General features: G+C 39.3%; 1 protein-coding gene across 3 annotated transcripts in view; it reads right to left on the bottom strand.

The window, feature by feature from the left end:
• Positions 1-1,003: 1,003 nt before the first annotated feature.
• cln3 (CLN3 lysosomal/endosomal transmembrane protein, battenin) overlaps positions 1,004-24,947 on the bottom strand; it is a 30,514-nt gene continuing 6,570 nt past the window's right edge. The window contains exons 7-16 of one of the 3 annotated variants that reach the window (XM_038308422.1): positions 23,962-24,034; positions 19,197-19,340; positions 17,625-17,764; positions 10,276-10,358; positions 10,130-10,198; positions 9,899-9,954; positions 8,212-8,305; positions 3,800-3,940; positions 1,219-1,375; positions 1,004-1,049 (exon numbers count right to left, since the gene is read on the bottom strand). In XM_038308422.1, the coding sequence (XP_038164350.1) occupies positions 1,259-1,375; positions 3,800-3,940; positions 8,212-8,305; positions 9,899-9,954; positions 10,130-10,198; positions 10,276-10,358; positions 17,625-17,764; positions 19,197-19,340; positions 23,962-24,034 (917 nt within the window). In that variant the 3' untranslated portion in view covers positions 1,004-1,049; positions 1,219-1,258. Of the gene's footprint in view, positions 1,376-3,799; positions 3,941-8,211; positions 8,306-9,898; positions 9,955-10,129; positions 10,199-10,275; positions 10,359-17,624; positions 17,765-19,196; positions 19,341-23,961; positions 24,035-24,947 lie in introns of all 3 variants that reach the window. The other 2 variants (XM_038308421.1, XM_038308424.1) reach the window with 2 other exon arrangements.

The raw sequence follows: 24,947 nt of genomic DNA, 5'->3' as shown, positions 1-24,947 counted from the left end.
AGGCCTGAAACCTTTTAGTTAATGTGCAATGAATCTAAAATATATGAATGTTCAAGTTTTATCATTACATTATGGAAAATAATGAACTTTATCACAATATGCTAATATTATGAGAAGGACTTTTACTTTCTATGTACTCTACTTTCTATTTTCCAACATTAGACACAGTATCAATGGCTAACTCAATCAATGTCTTACAGTCAGTGCAAGATAGCCAGACTGTTACGCTACATTCTATACTATAGGATCCTTCAGCGCATAGATGGATTTATTGGTTAGTTCATCCGCTGACTGTGAAATTACCTGTAAAATGACTTCCCACAGCCAGAAAACTGCTTGTTTTAGCCACCAAATGTAACACAAAGGCATTTTTACTGTGGGAGCGGAGAGTACCAATATTGCAGCCAGTGACCTCACTTTTTTCAGGCTATCAACAGTGAATAAAAAGAGATCAGTGGTAAAGGAAAGTAAGGGTGCCCCTTAGTGGCCAGGAAGAGTTCACTTGCAGTTATTGCTTGTAAATATCGCCTCTCTTTTCATCACAATCACTAAGCCGACCCTCAAAATGTAAATATATATTAAATATAAAACATCAGTCATTATTCTTTTGATTATTGTTTCAGAGGAAAATAGCAGAAAAAGATTTTTTTCATCTGTCAGCTGTCACCCTAAAAATGCCCAAAACACCTAAAAAGGGCAAATCTAATGAAATGCTGTTATTGAACCATTTGAAGACCCTGATGGCTTTCTAAAGGTCACACTTTAACTTTTTCCACTACACAGTCCAGTTAGCTTTACTGGGAACCAGTTTTTAGTTACTGATGTTTAGAAGTGATAAATATTTTCCTTCAGGACACAGATGTTCTCCTGACAGTTAAGGGATTAACTGAAGGTCCAGTTTACAGGAACCAGAGCTCTCCTTAATATCTGCTGTTGGCCTCCTGATGAATCTGAGTAATAAAACCAGTTTTTATAAAGAAACTTCAAATAAAGCGCTTAAGTTAGAAGATAAAAACATAGTGCAATATAGAAAAAATATTGGTAAAATAACATAAGAAAGACAGCCCAGAGAAACAACAACACTCTGGACATAGAATTAAGATGCAGCTGATGCATCTGTTGTGAATGAATGAATGCAGGAGGATTTCTCTCTGAATGTGTGCGAGTCGTAGGAATCTTCCTTTTAACAAGCCTTGCTGATTTGAACGAATCCCCGAAGCGTTGCTTATCCGTCCTGCTGGTAGAGGCGCAGGCTTCGTCACAGGGAACAGAAGTAATCGTGCACAGGAAACGCAGCGCCTCCAGCCAGGGCTATCCCCAGACTGTCTCCAACACTGGCGGTTGCCATGGCGAACTCTCTGTATCTGCTTTCAGTCTGAGGGAGAAAAGACGTCCATCAGGAAAGACTCAACAGGTGTTTATAAAGATGCAGACCAGGATTCTCCAGCCAGTCAGGATGCTCTAATCTATACTCTTCACACTAACCACACATTTATCAAGGAATGGGTAACTCTAATTCAATGCTATTTAATGCAGAAATAATAGAAATAATTTTAATGCCATCAACAAGTATATATTTATATATAAAAACACTGCAAAATCCTTCGTCATTTTTACCGTCGACAGGCTGCAGCCATGTCCTGAATTCCTTGCCTTTTCTGAATATACAGCTTTACGAACAACCGGAAGCAGCTCCGGAACCAGTTATATCTAATATAATATTAGGGTTCCTACAGCATAAGGCAAGTTAAATTCAAGACTTTTTAAGACTTTTTAATGCCACTTGAAATATAAAATTTAAGACCAATTTCACAAGAAACACAAGAAAAACCTGCTTGCGACAACTTAACCCAAAGGTTTATTTTAACATAAACCACTGCACTAATGTTTCACATTTTGAAAAGCTTCCCATACAGGAAGAAAGCTAAAAACACACAAATGACAGATATATTTTAACAATTATTTAACTGAATTCACAAACTTTGTTTTAGCAGGGAACAAAACAAATCAGCTTTAAAGCCACAACATAACCAGTGCTAAGTCTTTTTAGCAGCTATTTTTCTTTGTATGGTTTTCTTAGTCTGTTTGATTTGGTGATAAGTGGAGGCGTTGCAGAGACAAGGGTGGAACTAAACTGAGAAATACCGGCTGTTTCTCTGTAACTCCATTTTGACGCTTTGTGTTTCGTGCTTCGCATGTGCGACTCCACTGCCTTCATTCCCATCGTTCTGAGCTTCAATGACTTCTTGCATAAATCCACTGACCCTCATGTATGTTCCCTGGTTTTAGCCATGGAGAAAACTCTTGGCTGGAGACAATTTTGGTTACATTTACACTTGCTCATATTTTCCAGACAAAAAGTTAATGGTGCATCTCCCAAATGTCCCGGCCGCAACAACGCTTTATTGGTTCCGCTATCGGGACGGAACCAATAATGGCGAGCCGTTATTTTTTAATAAAATGTTTTTTTTTTAATTGTCAATTTTAACGTTTTATTTTGATTACAAAAACAAAGCGTAATAAAAATAATCCTATTTATGATGTTTTAAAAATTAAGACCTATGAAAGACTGATTTAAGACATTTTAATTAAGGCCTTAGTTTTATTTTGAAGAATTCAATGCCTTTTAAGACTTTTTAAGGACCCGCGGGAACCCTGAATATATCCGACAAAGCTGTTTTTAAAAATGTTTTTTTTTTTTTATAAAGCATTTTAAATGCCACAATAATCACATTTAATGAATTTTAATGCCAATTAATGCCTTAATTAGAAAAATAATTATTTAATGACTTTTAATGATTTTTAATGAGCCGTGGAAATCCTGATTTAAAAGAGAAAAATATTTTACAAATAAATATTCTTAAAAAAAGGAACGTTTTAATAGGATTACATATCAAAATGCAATCCTTTAATCCAAATGTGTGTATTTGTTTTATCAAAATACACACATTTGGATAAAACAAGAATAGAAGGCAGGAGCTCTTAATTCCTCATTCAAACAGAAATCTAAAAGGAAGAGCACAGCTGATAACAGGTGGATATTGCTGTGGGTCGCACTATTTTAATGAGGATTTTTACTATTTGATTGATTAGATCCAGATGAACCAGTCCTGGGTCTATCTGATTCTTTCTTCTGTCCAGCTCAGCCTACCAGGCTGGGACCTGAACCGCTCCATTTAGAGACAGAGAGGACTTTAGGTAACTGTATGTTTCTATTTCTGATTATAGGTCAAAATATATTTCATCTAGGCACCCTTCCTTAATAATTGGTTGGTCTGTAGATTCTTGCTAATAGTTGCTATGGAGAGCCACAGATCACACTTTTTGCTCCAGTGGTGGTTTTCTTCCTTTTTTTTTTTTTTTGAGTGTTTTTTTATTTTTTGTAAGTTTTTTACAGCACTAGTGGCTTGTTTTTTCTAAATTAGGCTGACAGGAAAGGGGGAATGAGAGGGGGGGCAGAGACATGCAGCAAAGGACCACAGGCCAGATTCAAACCCGAGTCGGCCGGGTTGAGGACTAAGGCTTCCATACGTGGGCCGTGCGCGTTAACCACTGCGCCCCCTGCAGGCCCGGAAAATGATTTCTTAGCATGAAATATTCCTCAGCTCATAAATGTTTTTTTTAATTAGATTATAGCTCTGAAATAATTATTCATTGTAATTTTCTTTCCCATCTTTATCAAAAGTATGAAGTAATTTGTCCACATCTGTGCATCAGACCCAGATTTAGCCAGATGTTTTACCTCCACTTCCATCTTCTATTCTCTGAAAGGAGGGATCTGACAGAGTGAAGACGTTACCTCCTTGCTGATGAAGTGGAAGGTGTTCACATAAGCCGCTCCGCCAAGCAGACCCTCATAGAGGATCAGAGCGAAGACGATCCAGGCGCTGGGCAGGAACTGGAAGCGCACCGCAAACAGGAGAAGGACCAAGTTCATCATCTGTGACAGGAGAAGAGCAGAGGAACGAATCTTTTAAATATTATCGTTGTAAAAAACTGACACAAAAAGTGTGTTGGGATGACATGTGTTGTGAATTGGTGCAATAGAAATAAACTGAACTGAATTGAAGACATAGTCCTCCATTTTTCTTCACTCAGATGAAGCCTGTTTCAAAAAGGTCTAACTTTTTCAGCTGTCTTTGCAGATTGCTGCTTTTAGTCTTTATTTTCAGTCTATGGACTGATCCTTTCTGGTCTGGTCAGCTCTCCACTACCCTTCCTCCCATAAACCACAAGTTGCTTTTTTATTTTTTTTATTTCATTGGCATTACACAGTCAAAAGTACAGAGCAAACGAAATTAACCCTGTGCATTAAACCCCTCCCCTTGGGGAGCAGTGGGCTGCCATTGTACGGCGCCCAGGGAGCTGTGTGGGGTTAAGGGTCTTTGCTCAGAGAGTGGCAGTCTGTGGGAGTGGGGCTCGAACTCAGAACCTGTGGATTCTGCCCACAAGGCCGCCACTCCCTTTGTGAATAAAGCTGTCCACAGGCAGAGAGTGACAATTCCTACCATGAAGTTTCTTCTTGGCTTCAGCCACCTCTGGCTCTCTTAAAGAATTGGAAGATTTTCACAAGTCCATCTGGTGCATAGGCGGCGCCAGGGTGGCGATGGGATAGTCTATAGCCCATCAAGAATTTCACTAGCCCTACCATTAGCCAACCAAGAATAAAACAAAACAAAAAACGGTAGCAGAGTCCGACAGCGCCACTGCTGTGCACGTAATGGCATTCAGGCAGCTGCGATGACAGCTGTCACTCAACGGTAGGGGTGGGTATTGGCAAAGAAGTCACGATGCGATTCTATCACGATGCATCATGATACTTGAAATATTGCGATGCATTGCGATATTTTCACTGAACACTGTAAGAAAAAGATCCAGCCCTTACCAGCGGCTGACTGGCTGGGTATGATCTGGATCGTGTCTTCAATTGATACATAACTGAAAGCAACTGAATTCAAACATAGCTGTATTTACAGGTGCTGGTCATAAAATTAGAATATCATGAAAAAGTAGATTGATTTCAGTAATTCCATTTAAAAAGTGAAACTTGTATATTATATTCATACATTACATACAAACTCATATATTTCAGATGTTTATTTTGTTTAATTTTGATGATTACAAATGACAACAAATGAAAATCTCAAATTCATCATATCAGAAAATTAGAATATTACTGAAGACCAATAAAAACAAAGGATTTATAGAAATGTTGGCCAACTGAAAAGTATGAACATGAAAAGTATGAGCATGTACAGCACTCAGTATTTAGTTGGGCCTCCTTTGGCCTGTATTACTGCAGCAATGCGGCGTGGCATGGAGTCGATCAGTCTGTGGCACTGCTCAGGTGTTATGATAGCCCAGGTTGCTCTAATAGTGGCTTTTAGCTCTTCTGAATTGTTGGGTCTGGTGTATTGCATCTTCTTCTTCACAATACCCCATAGATTTTCTATGGGGTTAAGGTCAGGAGAGTTTGCTGGCCAATTAAGAACAGGGATACCATGGTCCTTCAACCAGGTACTGGTAGCTTTGGCACTGTGTGCAGGTGCCAAGTCCTGTTGGAAAATGAAATCTGCATCTCCAAAAAGTTGGTCAGCTGCAGGAAGCATGAAGTGCTCTAAAACTTCCTGGTATGTGGCTGCGTTGACCCTGGACCTCAGAAAACACAATGGACCAACACCAGCAGATGACATGGCACCCCAAACCATCACTGACTGTGGAAACTTTACACTGGACTTCAAGCAACGTGGATGAAGTGCCTCTCTTCTTTTCCTCCAGACTCTGGGACCTTGATTTCCAAAGGAAATGCAAAATTTACTTTCATCAGAGAACATGACTTTGGACCACTCACCAGCAGTCCAGTCCTGTTTCTCTTTAGCCCAGGCAAGACGCTTCTGACGCTGTCTGTGGTTCAAGAGTGGCTTGACACAAGGAATGCGACAGCAGAAACCCATGTCTTTCATACGTCTGTGTGTGGTGGTTCTTGAAGCACTCACTCCAGCTGCAGTCCACTCTTTGTGAATCTCCCCCACATTTTTGAATGGGTTTTGTTTCACAATCCTCTCCAGGGTGCGGTTATCTCTCTTGCTTGTACACTTTTTTCGACCACATCTTTTCCTTCCCTTCGCCTCTCTATTAATGTGCTTGGACACTGAGCTCTGTGAACAGCCAGCCTCTTTAGCGATGACCTTTTGTGTCTTGCCCTCCTTGTGCAAGGTGTCGATGGTCGTCTTTTGGACAACTGTCAAGTCAGCAGTCTTCCCCATGATTGTGTAGCCTATAGAACTAGACTGAAAGACCATTTAAAGGCTTTTGCAGGTGGTTTGAGTTAATTAGCTGATTAGAGTGTGGCACCAGGGGCCATCAATTTTGAACCTTTTCACAATATTCTAATTTTCTGATATGATGAATTTGAGATTTTCATTTGTTGTCATTTGTAATCATCAAAATTAAACAAAATAAACATCTGAAATATATGAGTTTGTATGTAATGTATGAATATAATATACAAGTTTCACTTTTTAAATGGAATTACTGAAATCAATCTACTTTTTCATGATATTCTAATTTTATGACCAGCACCTGTATTGAAACGACTTTTGGAGGTGTTGCCATGGAAACAAATACTGGACACAAATATTACTATTACTGGCGTGGACACACTGACAAAAAGATCTTAGGATTCATCAAACTTAAAATAACAAAATAAGGATAATCAGTGCCGTTTACATGGCCTCAGTGGTCCTTTAAACCAATGAAACGAAAACATTCAAATGTATATTTCCCCTTTTGCAAATGACGTGCATCATATCAATTTAGTTTTTACCTTCTTTGTTTTTAAAGCCAAAATGCATCCAAGCATCTGACTTGAAATGTGATGGAGCCGCGGGGCGAATTTTCTCAGTGTCCTCCATGTTTTATTTCGTATGACTCGTCTCAGTATCCCGCTGCCGGAAATGCTTGTGACACAAAGCAGCGGGTGTCAACACATCCACAGCGACATCTGCTGGACTGGACTGGAAGTATGCCAGCGTCTGCCATCCGTGGTCCATCAGTTCCAGGTCAGCTATCTGATGGTCGACATCCGTTCAGTGTCAGTTCCTCATCAGTCGTGGCGTCTAGCTGATCCTAAACCTCTGAGTAACTTGAGCATAACTTCTGCGTAACTTATAATACACAGAGTTCCAGAAGTATTCACACCCCTTTGAACCTTTTTAACCTTTATAGGGCCAGGAACTGTTTTTGATCACTTGCATATCCCTTACAAATAGAAATCTCCAACGCATATCATCGTATCTGTCGTGTTCCAGACGAGCGCTGAACGTGTTTCTAACTTCCAGCTACTGTATAATGGCGTATTGGCAGCGTTTTGGTATAAAGGGGGTTCACAGGAGGAAACCTTCAGTTCTGCTCCAGACTTCATCCCCATCATAGGGTGAGTCAGAAGGTGAGGACGATGGATCCTCCCTGCGTTCACGCCCACCACCAACACACTTTTTTTTGTTTTTCCTTCTTATTTATTATTTTATTTTGGTGGGCGGTAAACAGCAGCGAGGTTAATACCAGGATCAGTAACATCTTTTTCTGCAGACCGGGCGCATCGCTGTGGTTCAGGAGAGAAGCTTTAACTGATGCTTCATAATGCCCATGAAATGATGCTTGTGCGTCTAATTTACTGCTATGAAACCAGAAACACAAATCCTCTGACTGCAGCTATGCTCTCTGTTGTGCATCTTTTGTTTCCATTGCAGTTTAATTTTGACTAGAAGAAAACTCTACACTGCAAAAGAATAGAAATCTAAATAGGTGCTTTTCTTCTTGAATTGAAGAAAAACAATTGCATCGTCTCTTTTCAAGTACATTTTATCTAATTATCTTATTTTGAAAGTAAAAATACTTATTCCATTGGCAGATCATCTTATTTACCTCCTCAAATTAAGGGTAAACACACTTAGTTTAAGATTTTTTTTTTACTTACTTCTTAATTTTTTTCGCAGTGTAGTCAATAACATTTCTTTAACTAATAAAGAAAAGCCACAGATCTGAGCAGGAGGACTCTGTTCTGCCTGCTGTCATTTTGCAGCACCTTCACGCATTGTTGACAATGATCCTGCACCTTGTTGTTTATTAGGAATTATAATTTTTAATCTTTTTATGTAGAAGTTACTACATGAACCTTTTCAGTAATGGTCCATTTCTTACATTTCTTACCTGCAGTAAAGAGAAAATCCACACTCTCCTGAACTTAAAGCAGCGCAGAGAGGATCGGGACACCAGCACACCGACCTGATACAGGGTCTGGTACCTGGGAGCACGGAGATATAATGAACAAGGAGAACCTTCAAGCTGAAGATACTGCAAGGATGAAATATTATTTTATTCTTATATATAAGAATATTCTTATCCCTTGTTTTGAGCAGGTGAGTAATACAGTTTACCAACGATAAAATGATTTATACGGAGCCCCAGAACTGACATGGGAGGAAAAAGAGATACAGTGTGCGCATAAAATATTTGTTCCGTATTATTTGGTGGCGCAGTGGTTAGTGTAGACGACCGATGTATGCAGGCCTTAGTCTTCAACGCGGGTGACCTGGGTTCGAATCTGGCCTGTCGTCCTTTCTTGAATGTCTCTGGGCTACTAGTGCCATAAAAACTCAAACAGAAATAAAAGACCAGAAAATATATATAAATAGGGCACACAATACTAAAACTTAATCTTTCTACACACAGAACACCTTCTCAAAGGAACTAAACATGATGGACAGAGACAGCCTGATCCCCTGTCTAATTTGTTGGAACAATCAACTTTGTAGTCTTACAAAGACATCCTAAGAAGTTTGATGTTACAAGGAAATCTCATTAGTGAGAATTATTTGTATAGAATTTTAAAAACAATTAAGGTCCAGCAGAGAGAGGAGGATCCTAACGTCCTCTTTGACAGGCGTTCCTCCTGTGAACCCCCTTTATACCAAAACGCTGCCAATACGCCATTATACAGTAGCTGGAAGTTAGAAACACGTTCAGCGCTCCTCTGGAACACATCAGATACCTTGATATGCGTTGGAGATTTCTATTTGTAAGGGATATGCAAGTGATCAAAAACAGTTCCTGGCCCTATAAAGGTTAAAAAGGTTCAAAGGGGTGTGAATACTTCTGGAACTCTGTGTATTATAAGTTACGCAGAAGTTATGCTCAAGTTACTCAGAGGTTTAGGATCAGCTAGACGCCACGACTGATGAGGAACTGACACTGAACGGATGTCGACCATCAGATAGCTGACCTGGAACTGATGGACCACGGATGGCAGACGCTGGCATACTTTAAACGCTGATATGCGTCGGAGAGAAGTTATGCATACGTTCTTAATAAGTTACGCATAGGTTTTGGATAAGCTAGACGCCACGTCTACCATGCTGTACTCACTAAGCATACATCCACTGATAACTGTGGTCCTTTCCAGAACCTTGCAGTTGGTCAACAATAAAATATATCCTAGCATCCAAGTTGTACGTCTGCCTGTGAAGCAACCTGGCTCCTAAAATTATATTATATCACGATTAGTTCCTTTGTGAAGGTGTACGAAGATTATGTTATAGTGTTTTGTGCACTACTTCTATATATTTTGTTGCCACAAATGAGTCTTGAGAACAAATTAGTAATTTTATGGGAACAATTTAGAATTTCGTGCGCATGCTGTATCTCTTTTTTTTCTCCCATGTCAGTTCTAGAGCTCCATAGATTTAAGAAAAGAAAAAAAAAAACTCTTAGTTACCTGCTTGAATCAAGGGCAAATACACTTTATAAAGAGATTTTTACTTATTTTTAGATATTTTTTTTGCAGTGTAAAAGCAGACCTAAAGTAAAACATTTTTAAAAATTGAAGAAACTCACTAACCAGCGATACTGCTCTGCATGTGAAAGGAAAAAGTTGTGAAAAAACAGGAGCTCCATCTGCAAAATAGCATAAAATATATTTTATTTCATTCTCTAATCATTAATGTTTATAGTAACTTTGTCTTTAAATAAATCCCCAGTTCTCCATGATGGCTAAATCTGAAAACATTTTACACATAATGACAGAGTGCAGTTAATCAGGTGTGAGGCTAGAGGGCGCCGAAGAGCTTACCAAGCCTTGGTTGATGAAGTACTCAGCAAAGTAGACCAGACCCAGTGGAAGGACGAACGGCCATAAGCCCTGCTCACAGGAATGATGAGCAGAGTCAGTGAAAGCTGAGGGTGAGGATGGATCAATCATGAGAGAAAGCTGCTAACCTTGATGACGCGGCCCTTCTCCTTCAGGGTAAGGGGCCCCGTGCTCCTGTCCTCTGCTACATTCAATGGGAAGAGAATACGGCCTGTGTAGTTATTCAGTAACAAACAAAGCAAACGTAAACTACTAAGATATTTGCTGCGCACCAAGTGTACAAAAATCTATCAGCAGAGCCAAAAACTATGACTAACATTTCATTTATTTTTTAAATCTTGATTTTAGCTTTTAAAGCAGTTACATCATATGCTGGTGAAGATTCACTGTGATCCATTTCATAGTTATTCCAAAAAAGTTCAAAAACAATTCACTGAACCTGCCATTTAGTATTGAAAGACAAAAAAATATATACCTTGGTATCACAGTGAAAAAAAAGCATAAAAATTTGTTTAATGAGAATGTGATTAAGCTGTTGAACCAAGTAAAGGAATCCCTCACAAAGTGGACACCCCTTTCCATTTCCCTTGTGGGACGTATCAACTCAATTAAAATGAATATACTGCCCAAATTTCTATACCTTTTTCAGGCATTACCTATTTGTATTCCTAATACTTTTTTTAATGAGCTAGACTCAACTTTTTCATCTTTTATCTGGCAGGGTAAATGCCCAAGGCTTAATAAATTACAACTCCAAAAACCAACACAGCAAGGACTCCCCAATTTTCCGTTCTATCACTGGGCTGCCAATCTTAGATGCCTAGTGTTTTGGTATTTCTATCATAATCAGGGGGGGCTGTCCTGACTGGGTGGCTATGGAGCTACGCAGTGGTAACAATTTGTCCTTCCCGGCCGTGCTGTGTTCCCCACTCTCACTCTCAGCATCTAACCCTACTTTAAACCAAGTAGTGAAACACTCGCTGAAAATATGGGGCCAGTTTAGGAAATACTTTAAACTCCATGATTTCTCCTTCTTAATTAACCATTTTTTTAAACCATCTGTTCAGGATGGGGTGTTTCTAGAGTGGCAGCAGAAGGGACTTACTTACTTTAAGGACTCTTTCATTGGGAAAAAATTGGAATCCTTTGAGGAACTTAGCAAAAAAATATGGTTTACCTAAATCCCATTTTTTTTTTAGATATTTACAAACCAGAAACTTTATTCAGTCTCACTTGTCAGGCTCAATCTCTCTGCCAGAGCATACACTGTTGGAAACCATCCTATCATTGAACCCAACTTCTAAAGGGCTGGTTGCATGGCTTTATAACAAAATGTTCACAATGAAAGAGACCTCCTTACTTAAACTTAAAGCCTCATGGGAAGAGGACTTGATTACGACCATACCGGATCAGACATGGGACTCTGGGAAACTGGTGAATACGTCATCTCTGTGTGCGCACGCCATTGCCTCGTTCAGTTTAAAATAGTACATAGAGCCCACCTCTCCAAATATAAACTATCCCGTTTCTATCCAGGAGTTACTGCGATAAATGCAAAACTGCTGTAGCCACACTGGTCCATATGTACTGGTCCTGCCCCCTCTTGGTCATTTCTGGACAGATGTTTTTCATACAATGTCCGAGTTGGCGGGAGTGCTGATAACACCTGGCGCTCTTCTGGCTCCGTTTGGTTTTAGTGGTGAGGGGTCGCCTTTACCAACCTCTAAACGGCAGGTACTGGCATTCTGTTCACTGTTAGCGAGGCGCACAGTTCTAACCAGGTCGAAGGGTGCGGCTCCTCCAACTCACAAACAGTGGTTATGTGACCTCATGTCATGTCTGAAACTGGAATGTTCTATCCAACATTCAACTGGTAAATTTGAAGAGATATGGGGGCCCTTTCTTGACTCATTCTAAAACTTACAATAATGCTCCAGATAAAAAAAAAATTCAGAAAAAAGATTCAATAAAATGTGTTCTGTGTCAGTCAGGGATAGGAAAGTAGTGCGTTGTCCTCTTGGTAGTGACCTGGGTGGGTTGAATGGGATTTTTTTTCTCTTTTTTTGTAGGGATTGTTTTTACTGTATTTGTTTCTATATGTAGCGTTTCGCTTCCCATCCAGGAAGCTTTTTCAATTCAAAATGTCAGAATTAGCATTGAGTTCCAGGCTTTATATAGTGGACCAACAACGCCTTGTTATTGCTTAGAAAACAAATTATACCGTTGTTCTATCAGATGGGCATACCCCATCAGAGTAACATACCAATAGTCAATATGCCTGCGTAAGACGTCAGATTTGCATAAGCGTATGCTAGTCACGTTTATCCCTTTAGTTTATCCCATTTAGCCCTTTAGTTTTGTACAAAAAAAAAAAACAATTTAAACTATCTCAACGGGCGTGTATCCCTCTATTCATGTATAAAAAAAAAAAAAATTACGGTCAGGTCGCCCTATGCTTCAAAAAACACTGAAAACGAAGTAATTGAATAGTTTTTCTGTGCATGACTAAAGGGATACACACCTGTTGAGGTAGTTTTAAGTTTTTTTTTGTACAAAAAACCAAAGGCTAAACAGGATAAACTAAAGGGATAAATGGGATAAACTAAAGGGATAAACGGGTATTGATGGAACATTGGAAGAACACGTCCACCACTAAGTGGGGAGTTGTTGAGGTCTTTGTTAGCCTGAGTGACCAGGAGAGATATTTTGGCCCGTTCATTTACTTCATATCTGTTCAAAAGGATTTCATCACAGACTTTAGAGCACACAGCTACAACTTTTTACTGAAAAACATGTTTTCTAAGTAACTTTTGTAAATGTTGACAGGTCCACAATTTGACATGAAAGGAATCTGAACTATTAAAGCTTCTTTCCTACTGAACATAGCGCGTAAACACATGTTTTTCAAACATGAGTCGACCCGCTAACTATCGGCATTTGGCTCCCTTCCCACTGGCTAAAAAAGCTGGTCTTGGGCGTGCAGGTGACCCAGTGGTTAGCGTGCATGACCCATGTACAGAGGCCTTAGTCCTCGACGCGGCTGACCCGGGTGCGAATCCAGTCTGTGGTCCTTTGCCGCATGTCTCCCCCTCTCTCATTCCCCCTTTCCTGTCAGCCTGCTGTCATAAAATCGAGACATTAGCGTTGTTTAAAAAAACAAAAAGCTGCATATCTGGTGACACCATCACGCTGGGTTTTTGTTGGTGATGTCACCAGTGGGACAGAAATCAGGAGAGTAAACAATGGAGAGCAATATGGAAGGAAGCCAGGGTGTAGTCAGTGTGTAGTCAGTATTGTTTCGTTCTATCATCTGTCCAAATCCTTCTCATCGGAGCTGCTCCATGTTTATTGAATGCAAACAGAGTTGTTTCTGCTTGTTAGATCAGAAGGGAAAGGGCCGGTGTGTTGACATCCGTATGTTGAGTTCAATGGTATCACATAAATTAGCGAGTCAACCCGGCTCTTTTGTTCCAACAAAAGCTGAGTCGTTTGACCTGGGTAGACACGCGTCAGTGAGCTGTTCCCACTGCCACTAAAATCCTATTGTTTCTCAGTTTAAACTGGTTTTCAGCCAGTGGGAAAGCGGTACATCATGCCTATATGAGCCAATACTTAGGCTACGTTCACACAGCATCCTGAAGCGACGCAAATCTAATATTTTTTACCCTCTCTTTTTCCTCGATGCAACTTTTAACCAATCTAACATTACTGTCTGTGAAGGGTCTTGAGATGACATCTGTTGTGAATTGGCGCTATAGAAATGAAGTGAACTGGATTGAAAATCACCCACTGTTAATTCTTTACAATTTGATTCATATTTGAGAGCAGTTATCTAAGTATATTTTTATTGATTAACAGGTAAAGATTGAAATACTGAAGGTGATTTGTGACCTTATAACAATTCTATGTCCACCTATTTAAAGATTGATGATCGGCCAGAAATCTGCAATATATACATATATACACACACACACACACATATATATATATATATATATATGGGGTGAAAACATCATGCTTTGGGGCTGTTTTTCTGCTAAGGGACCAGGACGACTGATCCGTGTGAAGGAAAGAATGAATGGGGCCATGTATCGTCAAATTTTGAGTGAAAACCTACTTCCATCAGCAAGAGCATTGGAGATGAAACGTGGCTGGGTCTTTCAGCATGACAATGATCCCAAACACACCGCCCGGGTAACGAAGGAGTGGCTTCGTAAGAAGCATTCCAAGGTCCTGGAGTGGCCTAGCCAGTCTCCAGATCTCAACCCCATAGAAAATCTTTGGAGGGAGTTGAAAGTCCGTGTTGCCCAGCGACAGCCCCAGAACATCACTGCTCTAGAGGAGATCTGCATGAAGGAATGGGCCAAAATACCAGCAACAGTGTGTGAAAACCTTGTGAAGACTTATAGAAAACATTTGATCTCTGTCATTGCCAACAAAGGGTATATAACAAAGTATTGAGATGAACTTTTGTTATTGACCAAATACTTATTTTCCACCATATTTTCCAAATAAATTCTTTAAAAATCAGACAATGTGATTTTCTGGATTTTTTTTTCTCATTTTGTCTCTCATAGTTGAGGTATATCTATGATGAAAATTACCGGCCTCTCTCATCTTTTTGAGTGGGAGAACTTGCACTATTGGTGGCTGACTAAATACTTTTTTGCCCCACTGTATGTATATATATATATATATATATATATATATATATATATATATATATAGTAAAGAGTCTCTAACTGAGGGAATATCGTCAGCCCGGTAACTCAGAGATCTGATAACAGTTTGTGTTCCAGTGATGCCTCCACACAATCCAGAAAGGGAATCATGTTATTCTTGGCATCCTTTTTGTTTCTATCCACCGTGTTGATTTATACTAATTTTCTTAATTCTAAGAAAATATGATTAACTTTTACATGCATCCTCTAGATCAGGGCTGCTCAAGTCCAGTCCTTAGGAGCTACCATCCTGTAACTTTTAGATGCATCTCCTCTCTAGCACACCTGCATCCAAATCCTCAATCCCCTCATTTAGCTCAGCAGAGGCGTGGTAACAAGCTATTCAATTCAATTCAGTTTATTTATATAGCGCCAAATTCACAACACATGTCATCTCAAGGCACTTTACAGTTCAACCAGATCATACAGTCAAATCGATACAAAGTTTTCTATCTAAGGAAAACCAGTTGATTGCATCGACTCAAATACAATCCCTCACACTAAGCATGCTTGTAGCGACAGTGGAGAGGAAAAACTCCCTTTTAACAGGAAGAAACCTCCAGCAGAACCAGGCTCAGTGTGAGCGGCCATCTGCCGAGGCCGACTGGGGTTCAAGGAGACAGAAGCAGAGATACAAAAAGCAGCTGTAAAAGGCGGCCCCGTCCAGGAAACACACAGCCAGGCAGACGAGCTCCAAGGCAGCTCCCATGCCAGAGGACGAAGAGAGCACATCCAGCCAGTCACGGTCAGAGAAACAGGACTACACTGGAAAACAGGCCGATCTCCAACATCTATAAACAAGGGTGTTGATGGAAGCAGCACAGCTGATGTTTCTTTCCAGGATGGAGTCACAGCCAAACAGGAACAGACCAGATGAAGCTACTATGAGGAAAAGCAGAGAGAGCAGAAGGTTAGAGATTGAAGGTTACAGCTGCTTTTTGTATCTCTGCTTCTGTCTCCTTGAACCCCAGTCGGCCTCGGCAGATGGCCGCTCACACTGAGCCTGGTTCTGCTGGAGGTTTCTTCCTGTTAAAAGGGAGTTTTTCCTCTCCACTGTCGCTACAAGCATGCTTAGTGTGGGGGATTGTATTTGAGTCAATGAGTCAATGCAATCAACTGGTTTTCCTTAGATAGAAAACTTTGTATCAATTTGACTGTATGATCTGGTTGAACTGTAAAGTGCCTTGAGATGACATGTGTTGTGAATTTGGCGCTATATAAATAAACTGAATTGAATTGAATTGAACTAACAGATTCTGCAGAATAGGAGAACAGAGAGAGAATGAAGCAGAATGATGAAAAAGGGGTCCCTATGTCCTCCAAAAGTCTAAGCCTATAGCAGCATAACTATAGAGATAGCTCAGGATAACCTGAGCCACTCTAACTATAAGCTTTATCAAAAAGGAAAGTTTTAAGCCTAGCCTTAAAAGTAGACAGGGTGTCTGCCTCACGGACTAAAACTGGTAGTTGGTTCCACAGGAGAGGAGCCTGATAACTAAAAGACCGGCCTCCCATTCTACTTTTAGAAATTCTAGGAACGATTAGTAAACCTGCAGATTGAGAGTGAAGTGCTCTGTTAGGAACATAAGGAACAATCAGATCTCTGATATAAGATGGAGCTTGGCCATTTAAGGCTTTATATGTGAGAAGGAGGATTTTAAATTCTATTCTTGATTTAACAGGAAGCCAATGAAGAGAAGCCAGGATAGGCGAGATATGATCTTTCTTTTTCATTTTCATCAGAACTCTGGCTGCAGCATTTTGGATCAGCTGAAGGCTTTTAACTACAGTTTGTGGACTTCCTGATAGTAAAGAATTACAATAGTCCAGCCTTGAAGTAACAAATGCATGGACTAGTTTCTCAGCAACACCCCTGGACAGGATATTTCTAATTTTTGCAATGTTCCTCAGATGAAAGAAGGAAATTCTAGAAACCTCTTTGATGTGGGATTTCTAGCTACTCATTTGATTCAGGTGTGTTAAAAATGGTTGCATCAGATAGTTGCAGGATAGTAGCTCTTGATGACTGACCCCCACTCCATAGGGGTGGACCCCTTCGTCCGTTTCAATTTGCATGTTTTCTAAACAAAAACAAGGCTTTGTTTTTGGTCCACTCTATAAAGCCTGGAACTCAACGCTATTTCTGACATTTTGAAATGAAAAATTTTCTGGATGGGAAGATAAACTTCTTCAAACTTGGAAACAAAGTCCAGGGGATTATTTTAACTTTTTTGGAATGACTCTGACCCTGATGACTGAGAATCTTCACCAGCATATTTAAAAACTCTGCTTAGATCTTACCAGGTAAACGTTTTAGTAACCCTGGATAGATGAACCATCAATCTGTCCCACTTACTAGTAATATTCTGCAAACGACTCAAATTAGTATCTAGAAATAAACTTAATATTTAATAGTGATTCAAAAAAACCCTGCAGATTTTCATCATCATTTCTCTAAGAAATTAGAGACAGATACGAAACGCCACACGACATGAAGCGTGAGTTTTAGCGGTTAACTGCCGGTAATCCTATCATCTAATCAAACTGAAAATCTACAGTGATCCCTCCATAAATAGAAACACTGACATATTGGGAAATAACACCAACAGAAAATGTGCCAGTGCTTTAGAACATGACACTAAATAATGAGCTAAAACTGATAAGAGATGAAGCGACAGAGTTACAACATCGCCCAACATTTCTAGAAATCCGGACTTTTGGTGCAACGCAGGCCGCTGTGAGTTTGGGACATTCACCAGAGGCTGATGTCTCCCGTTCCTCATCCTCGGATTCCTTTATCAGTCGCTCTTGCTCCGGGGAATCCTCAGCTGGGTGCTCCGTCTCTGACCTCCTCCACTGAGGCAGAGAAGGTACCGGAGTCAGGAGGTAGAAGTAGCTGGTGATGGAGCCAGAGAAGAAACATTGATAGTGGGACCTTTTCAAAATGTTTGAAGAGGTGTTGAGTCCTTTCATATCCACCCCTGATAGAAGCTCCTTTCACTGCTGCAGGTTTTAAGGATGGGTCTACCTGTTCTGCTAGGAACAGAACTATTTCATGTGTTTTTCATAAAACATCTGAAGCTTTTTCAGTTTATCAGTTAGACTGAAGTTTGTTTGCTTTGATCTAAATCCTTTTAATGTATCTCTATATGTGGAAAAGTCCGCTCACATTCAGAATTAAAACTTTTTAAAGTACTTTAAGAATGAAATTATTCCATCCTGTTCAATAAATAAGTGTTTTTAATTCAGGGTAATTTTCATGTGAATGTGCTTTACTGGAGGCATCCATGTTTGTCAAAGAACACTACTGCCACCTACTGGTTAGTGACGTCACGGTGCGGTATCGGCTGTTGATCAAGTCCCAGTGCTGTATCTGGTGTTTGTCACAACGCGCTATTATCCAAGTCATCTTGAAAACATTCTTCTTCCAAATGTTGGCTACATATTACGGGTTTTTTCTCTGGCCAGAAGTTCGATGGCAAATCCTCCCTCTTCAAGTTGGCGATCCAACGACCAACCCGTCCGTGGAGGATCAGGAATCAGAAAGGTGGAATAACTCTTTTTTTCACTTTTCCCGATGTATTCCAGCATCCAGCTGCCATGCACGTGGGCATTGTCAGTTTCACTGTAGCTCTGGTGAATTTCAATGGTGAAGTCCTCTGGAAATCTTCAATAATTGTTGTTGATTGCAGATGTGTCTAGTAGTTCCCATTGATTTAGCTTGTAAAGCGGGGAGAATGGCGCTAGGCTTAGCGCACCGTGACGTCACTGCTGGAAGATGGCAGGAGGGAGGGGCTACTATATTTGGGCAAAAATGGCCGCTCCCAGACTCAGTGATCGCCATGAAAATTTATTTTTTTATTTTTTTACTGATTAGTGCTAAATTAATTAACTCACCGCAAGCGTATTTGTTTTAGGTATAAATAATGATCCATTGATTATTTCTTGCTGACCGGACTTTTCCTTTAACTAACAAATCATAACGAATAGCAGACGGAAAGAGCAGTAAAACATCCACTGATGTCGACGTCTTTAATCTATAAGGATGTGTTCTCTCTAATTATGGATTATTACTCAGATGTAGGGCTGCACTACATTTAGCAAATAAATAATCTTTTCTATGTCAGTGTGTGCACTACTTATACAGGAAAGAACTTTAGAGAAATGACGGTTAAAAGCTTGTATTTTTAAATGCTAATGTAATATTTAGTCACATGCATCAATCACCTGCTCATGGCAGCAGATTCCACTAAATAGAAATGATTCAAAGGTCACAGAGTGAAGGAAGAGCTGCTATGGAGGTAAAACATTTTTTACTCATCACTTACCTAGCAAACATGACAAGCGGGACAACCAGCATGATGAGGAGAGTGATCTGGGGTGAGACACCTGCCTGGATGAGGCCGGAGTAAAGGAGGGAACCAGCAACACCAGCAGCACCAGTCCCAGAGCCCCAGCCTTCCAAAACATTCCTAAAGAGAGGAAGCAGAGCGGTCAAACTGAACCCAAATCAAACACAGAACTCTGTAAAGGTGATATGATACAGAGTTCCAGAAGTATTCACACCCCTTGAACCTTTTAAACCTTTATAGGGCCAGGAACTGTTTTTGATCACTTGCATATCCCTTAAAAATGGAAATCTCCAATGCATATCATCGTATCTGACGTGTTCCAGACGAGCGCTGAACGTGTTTCTAACTTCCAGCTACTGTATAATGGCGTATTGGCAGCGTTTTGGTATAAAGGGGGTTCACAGGAGGAAAGCGTCAGTTCTCCTCCAGACTTCATCCCCATCATAGGGTGAGCCAGAAGGTGAGTGATGGATCCTCCCTGCGTTCACGCCCACCACCAACACACTTCCTAGCAGACATGACGCTCAATCTGCTGCCACCAGAAACATTCTGACTTTCTCTCTTTTTTCTTCATGATTATCCTTTTTTTGGGGGGGAGGGTGGTAAACAGCAGCTAGGTTAATACCGCGATCAAAGACATCTTTTTATGCAGGCCGGGCGCCTCCGGGCGCATTGCTGCCCCCCTCAGGAGAAGCGATGTGCCTGAGGGGGGCAGCTTTAACTGATGCTGCTAATGCTAAATGCCCATGAAATGAAGCTTGACGACAGTTTTACCCGATGAATACCAGATGTGGAATCTGGGGGTAAGTCAATGGCTTTTAATTTTGCTTCAACATACCAACATCCTCTGATTTTCTATGGCAACTTAAAAATTCTTCTTCATGAATTGGTGGGATTACCCATCTCCCCCAGAAACCAACATCTTCTTCTTATTGTTATGTTTCGCTGTAGGTTTGACCATTTAGCTCCATTCCCCATCCTCATCAGCTCTGACCTGCTTCCTTGTTCTATTATTAGACAGCATGGGATTAATTTCCACTGTTATGCTGATGATACCCAGCTATATCTGTCTATAATCCAGATGAAGCTAACCCATTACATAGATTACAGGCATGTCTTGAAGACATAAAAACCTGGATGACTCTTAACTTTCTGCTTCTGAATGCAGATAAAACAGAAGTTATAGTCTTTGGACCAGAGTCTTTGAAAAAGAAGCTGATTAGCCAGTCACTTCATTTGGATGGGATTAAACTGATTTCTGAATAAAGTAAAAAATCTTGGTGTTGTTTTTGATCAGGACCTGTCATTTAAATCCCATATCAAAGAGGTTTCTAGAATTTCCTTCTTTCATCTGAGGAATATTGCTAAAACTGAGAAATCTCCTGTCCAGGGGTGATGCTGAGAAACTAGTCCATGCATTTGTTACTTCAAGGCTGGACTATTGTAATTCATTACTATCAGGAAGTCCACAAACTGTAGTTAAAAGCCTTCAGCTGATCCAAAAATGCTGCAGCCAGAGTTCTGATGAAAATGAAAAAGAAAGATCATATCTCGCCTATCCTGGCTTCTCTTCATTGGCTTCCTGTTAAATCCAGAATAGAATTTAAAATCCTCCTTCTCACATATAAAGCCTTAAATGGCCAAGCTCCATCTGATATCAGAGATCTGATTGTTCCTTATGTTCCTAACAGAGCACTTCGCTCTCAATCTTCAGGTTTACTAGTGGTTCCTAGAATTTCTAAAAGTAGAATGGGAGGCAGATCTTTTAGTTATCAGGCTCCTCTCCTGTGGAACCAACTACCAGTTTTAGTCCGTGAGGCAGACACCCTGTCTACTTTTAAGGCTAGGCTTAAAACTTTCCTTTTTGATAAAGCTTATAGTTAGAGTGGCTCAGGTTATCCTGAGCTATCTCTATAGTTCTGCTGCTATAGGCTTAGACTGCTGGAGGACATAGGGACCCCTTTTTCATCTTTCTGCTTCATTCTATCTCTATTCTCCCACTCTGCAGAATCTGTTAGTTCAATCTCTAACGTTCTGCTCTCTCTGCCTTTTCTCATAGTAGCTTCATCTGGTCTGTTCCTGTTTGGCTGTGACTCCATCCTGGAAAGAAATATCAGCTGTGCTGCTGCCATCAACACCTTGAGCCTGGTTCTGCTGGAAGTTTTTTCCTGTTAAAAGGGAGTTTTTCCTCTCCACTGTCGCTACAAGCATGCTTAGTGTGAGGGATTGCTGAAGAGTCAATGAGTCGATGAAATCGTTTTCCTTAGATAGAAAACTTTGAATCAATTTGACTGTATGATCTGGTGAACTGGAAAGGGCCTTGAGATGACATGGGTTGTGAATTGGCGCTATAGAAATAAACTGAATTGAACTTAAAAAATAGTTCAAGCAGAGGGAAATGATCCCACAGCATGATGCAGCCGCGGCCGCTTGGTGTATTTTGGGTTTTAATCTTTCATTCAAAGCGCTCTGCCTGTAGGCCAAATATCATCTTCAAAGCCAAAATGAGAGGATCTTCTGGATTTCTCTCTCAATTGAACAGTTTGTCATTTAAAGACCAAGATAGTCTCCCTCCATTTATTCAGAAATGTTCTAAAATAAAGTGTCTTATCTGCAGTTTAACATCTTAATGCCTTAATTTATGCCCAGTAGTACAAAAGATTCAAGGTCAACATTGCACCTTTAATTAGAGTAAGTTTGGAAATTATGCTAATTAGTGATATTAGCCATCTGAGAAAACGACTTTCTCTAAATGTTAATTATTTAATAATTGTGTATTTTGCCCAGAGAATCTTTTTATCATCTTAGCATTTTAAATTGAGCTAGTTAGTGTTAGAGAGTGTTTTTAATTAAACAATGTTTGCTTTTTGATTATTTGAGTGTCTTAATTCAGTAAAATGCTGCAGTAATTGCTTCTCTAATTTTTAAAATCAGCTGCGGTACTTTGCTCTCTAAAAACAAATAAGCACTAAAAATGTCATAAAACATTTAGCCAAATATTGTAAACAAACACTTTATTTTATAGACCTGGCAGCTTTAATATCCAGGTTAAGAAATCAATCTTGTATTAGGGTATGAAATTATATGATAAATCCACTAAAGATATATATTATCTCACTAATTGAGGACATTTTAATGCAGATGCTGTTGGCGCTGTTGCTTAAAACTCTGTTGATCTGCATCAGGAAGTTGCTTTAGATAAAGAATCTTTCTTTTTTAACCTCTTCATGTTGGAATCTTTATATATGAAAGTTTATATAAAATATCCTTAAAAATTAACATTGTAACCAAACCTACACACAGCAGAGAACAGGTGATACAGCATTAAATACTGGTTAATTAAATGGCTCTCTATGGAAATGGTGTATTTATCTTCAGGAATGTAGGAAGACATGAAAACATCCTGCTTTAGTAATTAATTCACTCAAACTAAACTGCAGATGAAGCAAGATGCAACATAAGAACATTGTTGTTAAGATTAAAATCATAAATAACTTTTCACTAAAGCTGCACCAACCATTTATTTCATAATCCAATAACTATTTAGATATTTTTTATTATTAACAGCAAAAACATGTTAAAAACATGATTATGTACACACTTATAAACACATATAAAGAAGAGTTTTCCATCTTAAACGGATAATGATTATATTTTTGTAGTTTGTCTTAATTATTGCTGAATTTGCTGTATTCTTTTAGGATGTTGAAAGTATGTGAAGCATTAGCTTCATTAGTTAACAGTTATTCGTTAGCAACATAATCACATGTATTCCTGCAGCCTGTAGCTACAAGAAAATAAAGTAAATTTACTTGATTACTGTATTTCAGTACTTTTTGAATAGCTTTACTTGACTGCTTTTTTTTTGGGGGGGGGGGGGGTTATGTATGACTTTCTACTCCACTCCGTGTCGAGGAAGCTTCTAGTTCTTTCTTCCTTTTGGCTCAGCTTAGCTTTGTAATCTGCCGTTGCTGTTTTTCTTTCTTTAAATGTAATTCCATCAAGGCAGATAGCAGCTCTTAGGACTGAATCTGGACGCCACTTTTTAGAGTTTTAATAACGTTCCACAAAGTGAGAAACTCAAGGCAGATATTATTAGTAGTTTATCATTTTATTAAGGCGTTAGTTGCTCAGTAGGCTGAGTCTTAAAGCAGAGTTATAGTTTCTTTGTGGTCGTAGATTCAACCTTAAACCTCTATTCCACAGTGAAAAAATTAGGAGAATCAAGATCTTCATGTTTTCTTTTTGGTTTATTTTTGAATAAGAAATAATAATCAAACAGCTGTCTTTATATTTTGTGTCCTTTTTATGCTGAAGTTCTTTCCAGGTGGTGTAGTATCTATAGTAAGAGGCTCTATGCATCAATACATCAGGAAGTTTCTGAAAGTTTCAGGCTCTTTAAAAGTACTCTGAAAATTATACAGAAAAGTACTGATATTAGAAGATTAAATTTGTATTTTTGAATACCAATATCATTTATTTATCTTGATATACTGTATATATATATTGTTTATTCTTAATGCACCATTTTCCTCCTTGTTTGCACCTTCTTTAATTGCTATGCCAATCAATGAGTGAATTTCTCCGCTGTGAGATCAATAAAGCTCATCTAATCTAATCTAATTAAAGTACTTTTAAAAGCATGTACGTTTAAATACGTACGTATTTTCAAAAGTGAGTACTTCAACACTAACTTGAGTAGATTATTGACTGAGTAACTTTTGGAAAAAAGTAGCTTTACCTGTCGAAGAAGACACTGAGAGACAGGAAGGATAGTTCTCCCAGTCCAGCACTGATACTGGCAAATATCACTCCTATAAGAACACAGAGAGCTTTTATTAACATAAGAAAAGAATCAAACATCTTTATATAGAAACTTTGCCACCTTTCTGCTTCAGTCTGTTTTCTGAGCCTCTCAGTTTCATCAGTTTTAAGGTTAAACAAAACCTATTTTTATTCTTGTTACCAGCACCTGACAGTGCAGGCGTTCCCTGTAGTGCTTTAAGGTGAAATAGAGGCTTAGTTTGATAGTTTCCTTGTTAAATTTAAGCTAACAATTAAGGTTAAGCTGGATAATAAAGTATTACATAAAATCAAAAATCTTTGATGAAATAATAAAAAAAAAAGCTGCCTTGTTTATATCGGAAGTCCAATAATTTTGTGCCTACAATACAAACGTCAGCTATGTTCACACCCCACATGTTACAGCCAGCAGAAGCTGCTGGTTTACAAGCAAAGTCTACGGTTGTGGCGCATCAAAAGGTCCTGCGGTGCATTTTGAGCAGCAGGAGCAGCGCATCTTTAGCTTCTGAGCATCTGAGGCGTGTGACGCACTTCACAAGCAGCTAGGGTTGTCACGATACTAAACTTTTCAACTCGATACCGATACTAAGGAAAATATTCGATACCATTTTCGATACCACCAGGATAAAAACAAAGACTCAAAAATTCTACAGAAATATTTTCTTTAATAAATAAAATACAATAAATAAATACAATAAAGGTTGTATGCTGTGCACAATATTAAGCAAGCTTGATAAAAAACTTATAAAATTAAAATTAAGTGTTCTTTACTTGGCTATGCTTCGCACACATAACAATGAAACTAGCCAAACCAGTTAACAAAAATAATTCTCAGCAGCTGCAGTTCTTACAAAAAAAAAGTCTGAAACTGAAAAGTGCACAGAATTATTTAATCACACAGTGCTCTGAAAGTGCATTGTCCTC

This window comes from Cyprinodon tularosa, unplaced genomic scaffold, assembly GCF_016077235.1.
Source record: "Cyprinodon tularosa strain WSP-4 unplaced genomic scaffold, ASM1607723v1 ctg637, whole genome shotgun sequence".
In the NCBI taxonomy this organism is placed as follows: Eukaryota; Metazoa; Chordata; class Actinopteri; order Cyprinodontiformes; family Cyprinodontidae; genus Cyprinodon; species Cyprinodon tularosa.
The sequence above is the reverse complement of the archived record's forward strand: the minus strand, read 5'-3'. Positions and strand labels throughout refer to the sequence as shown.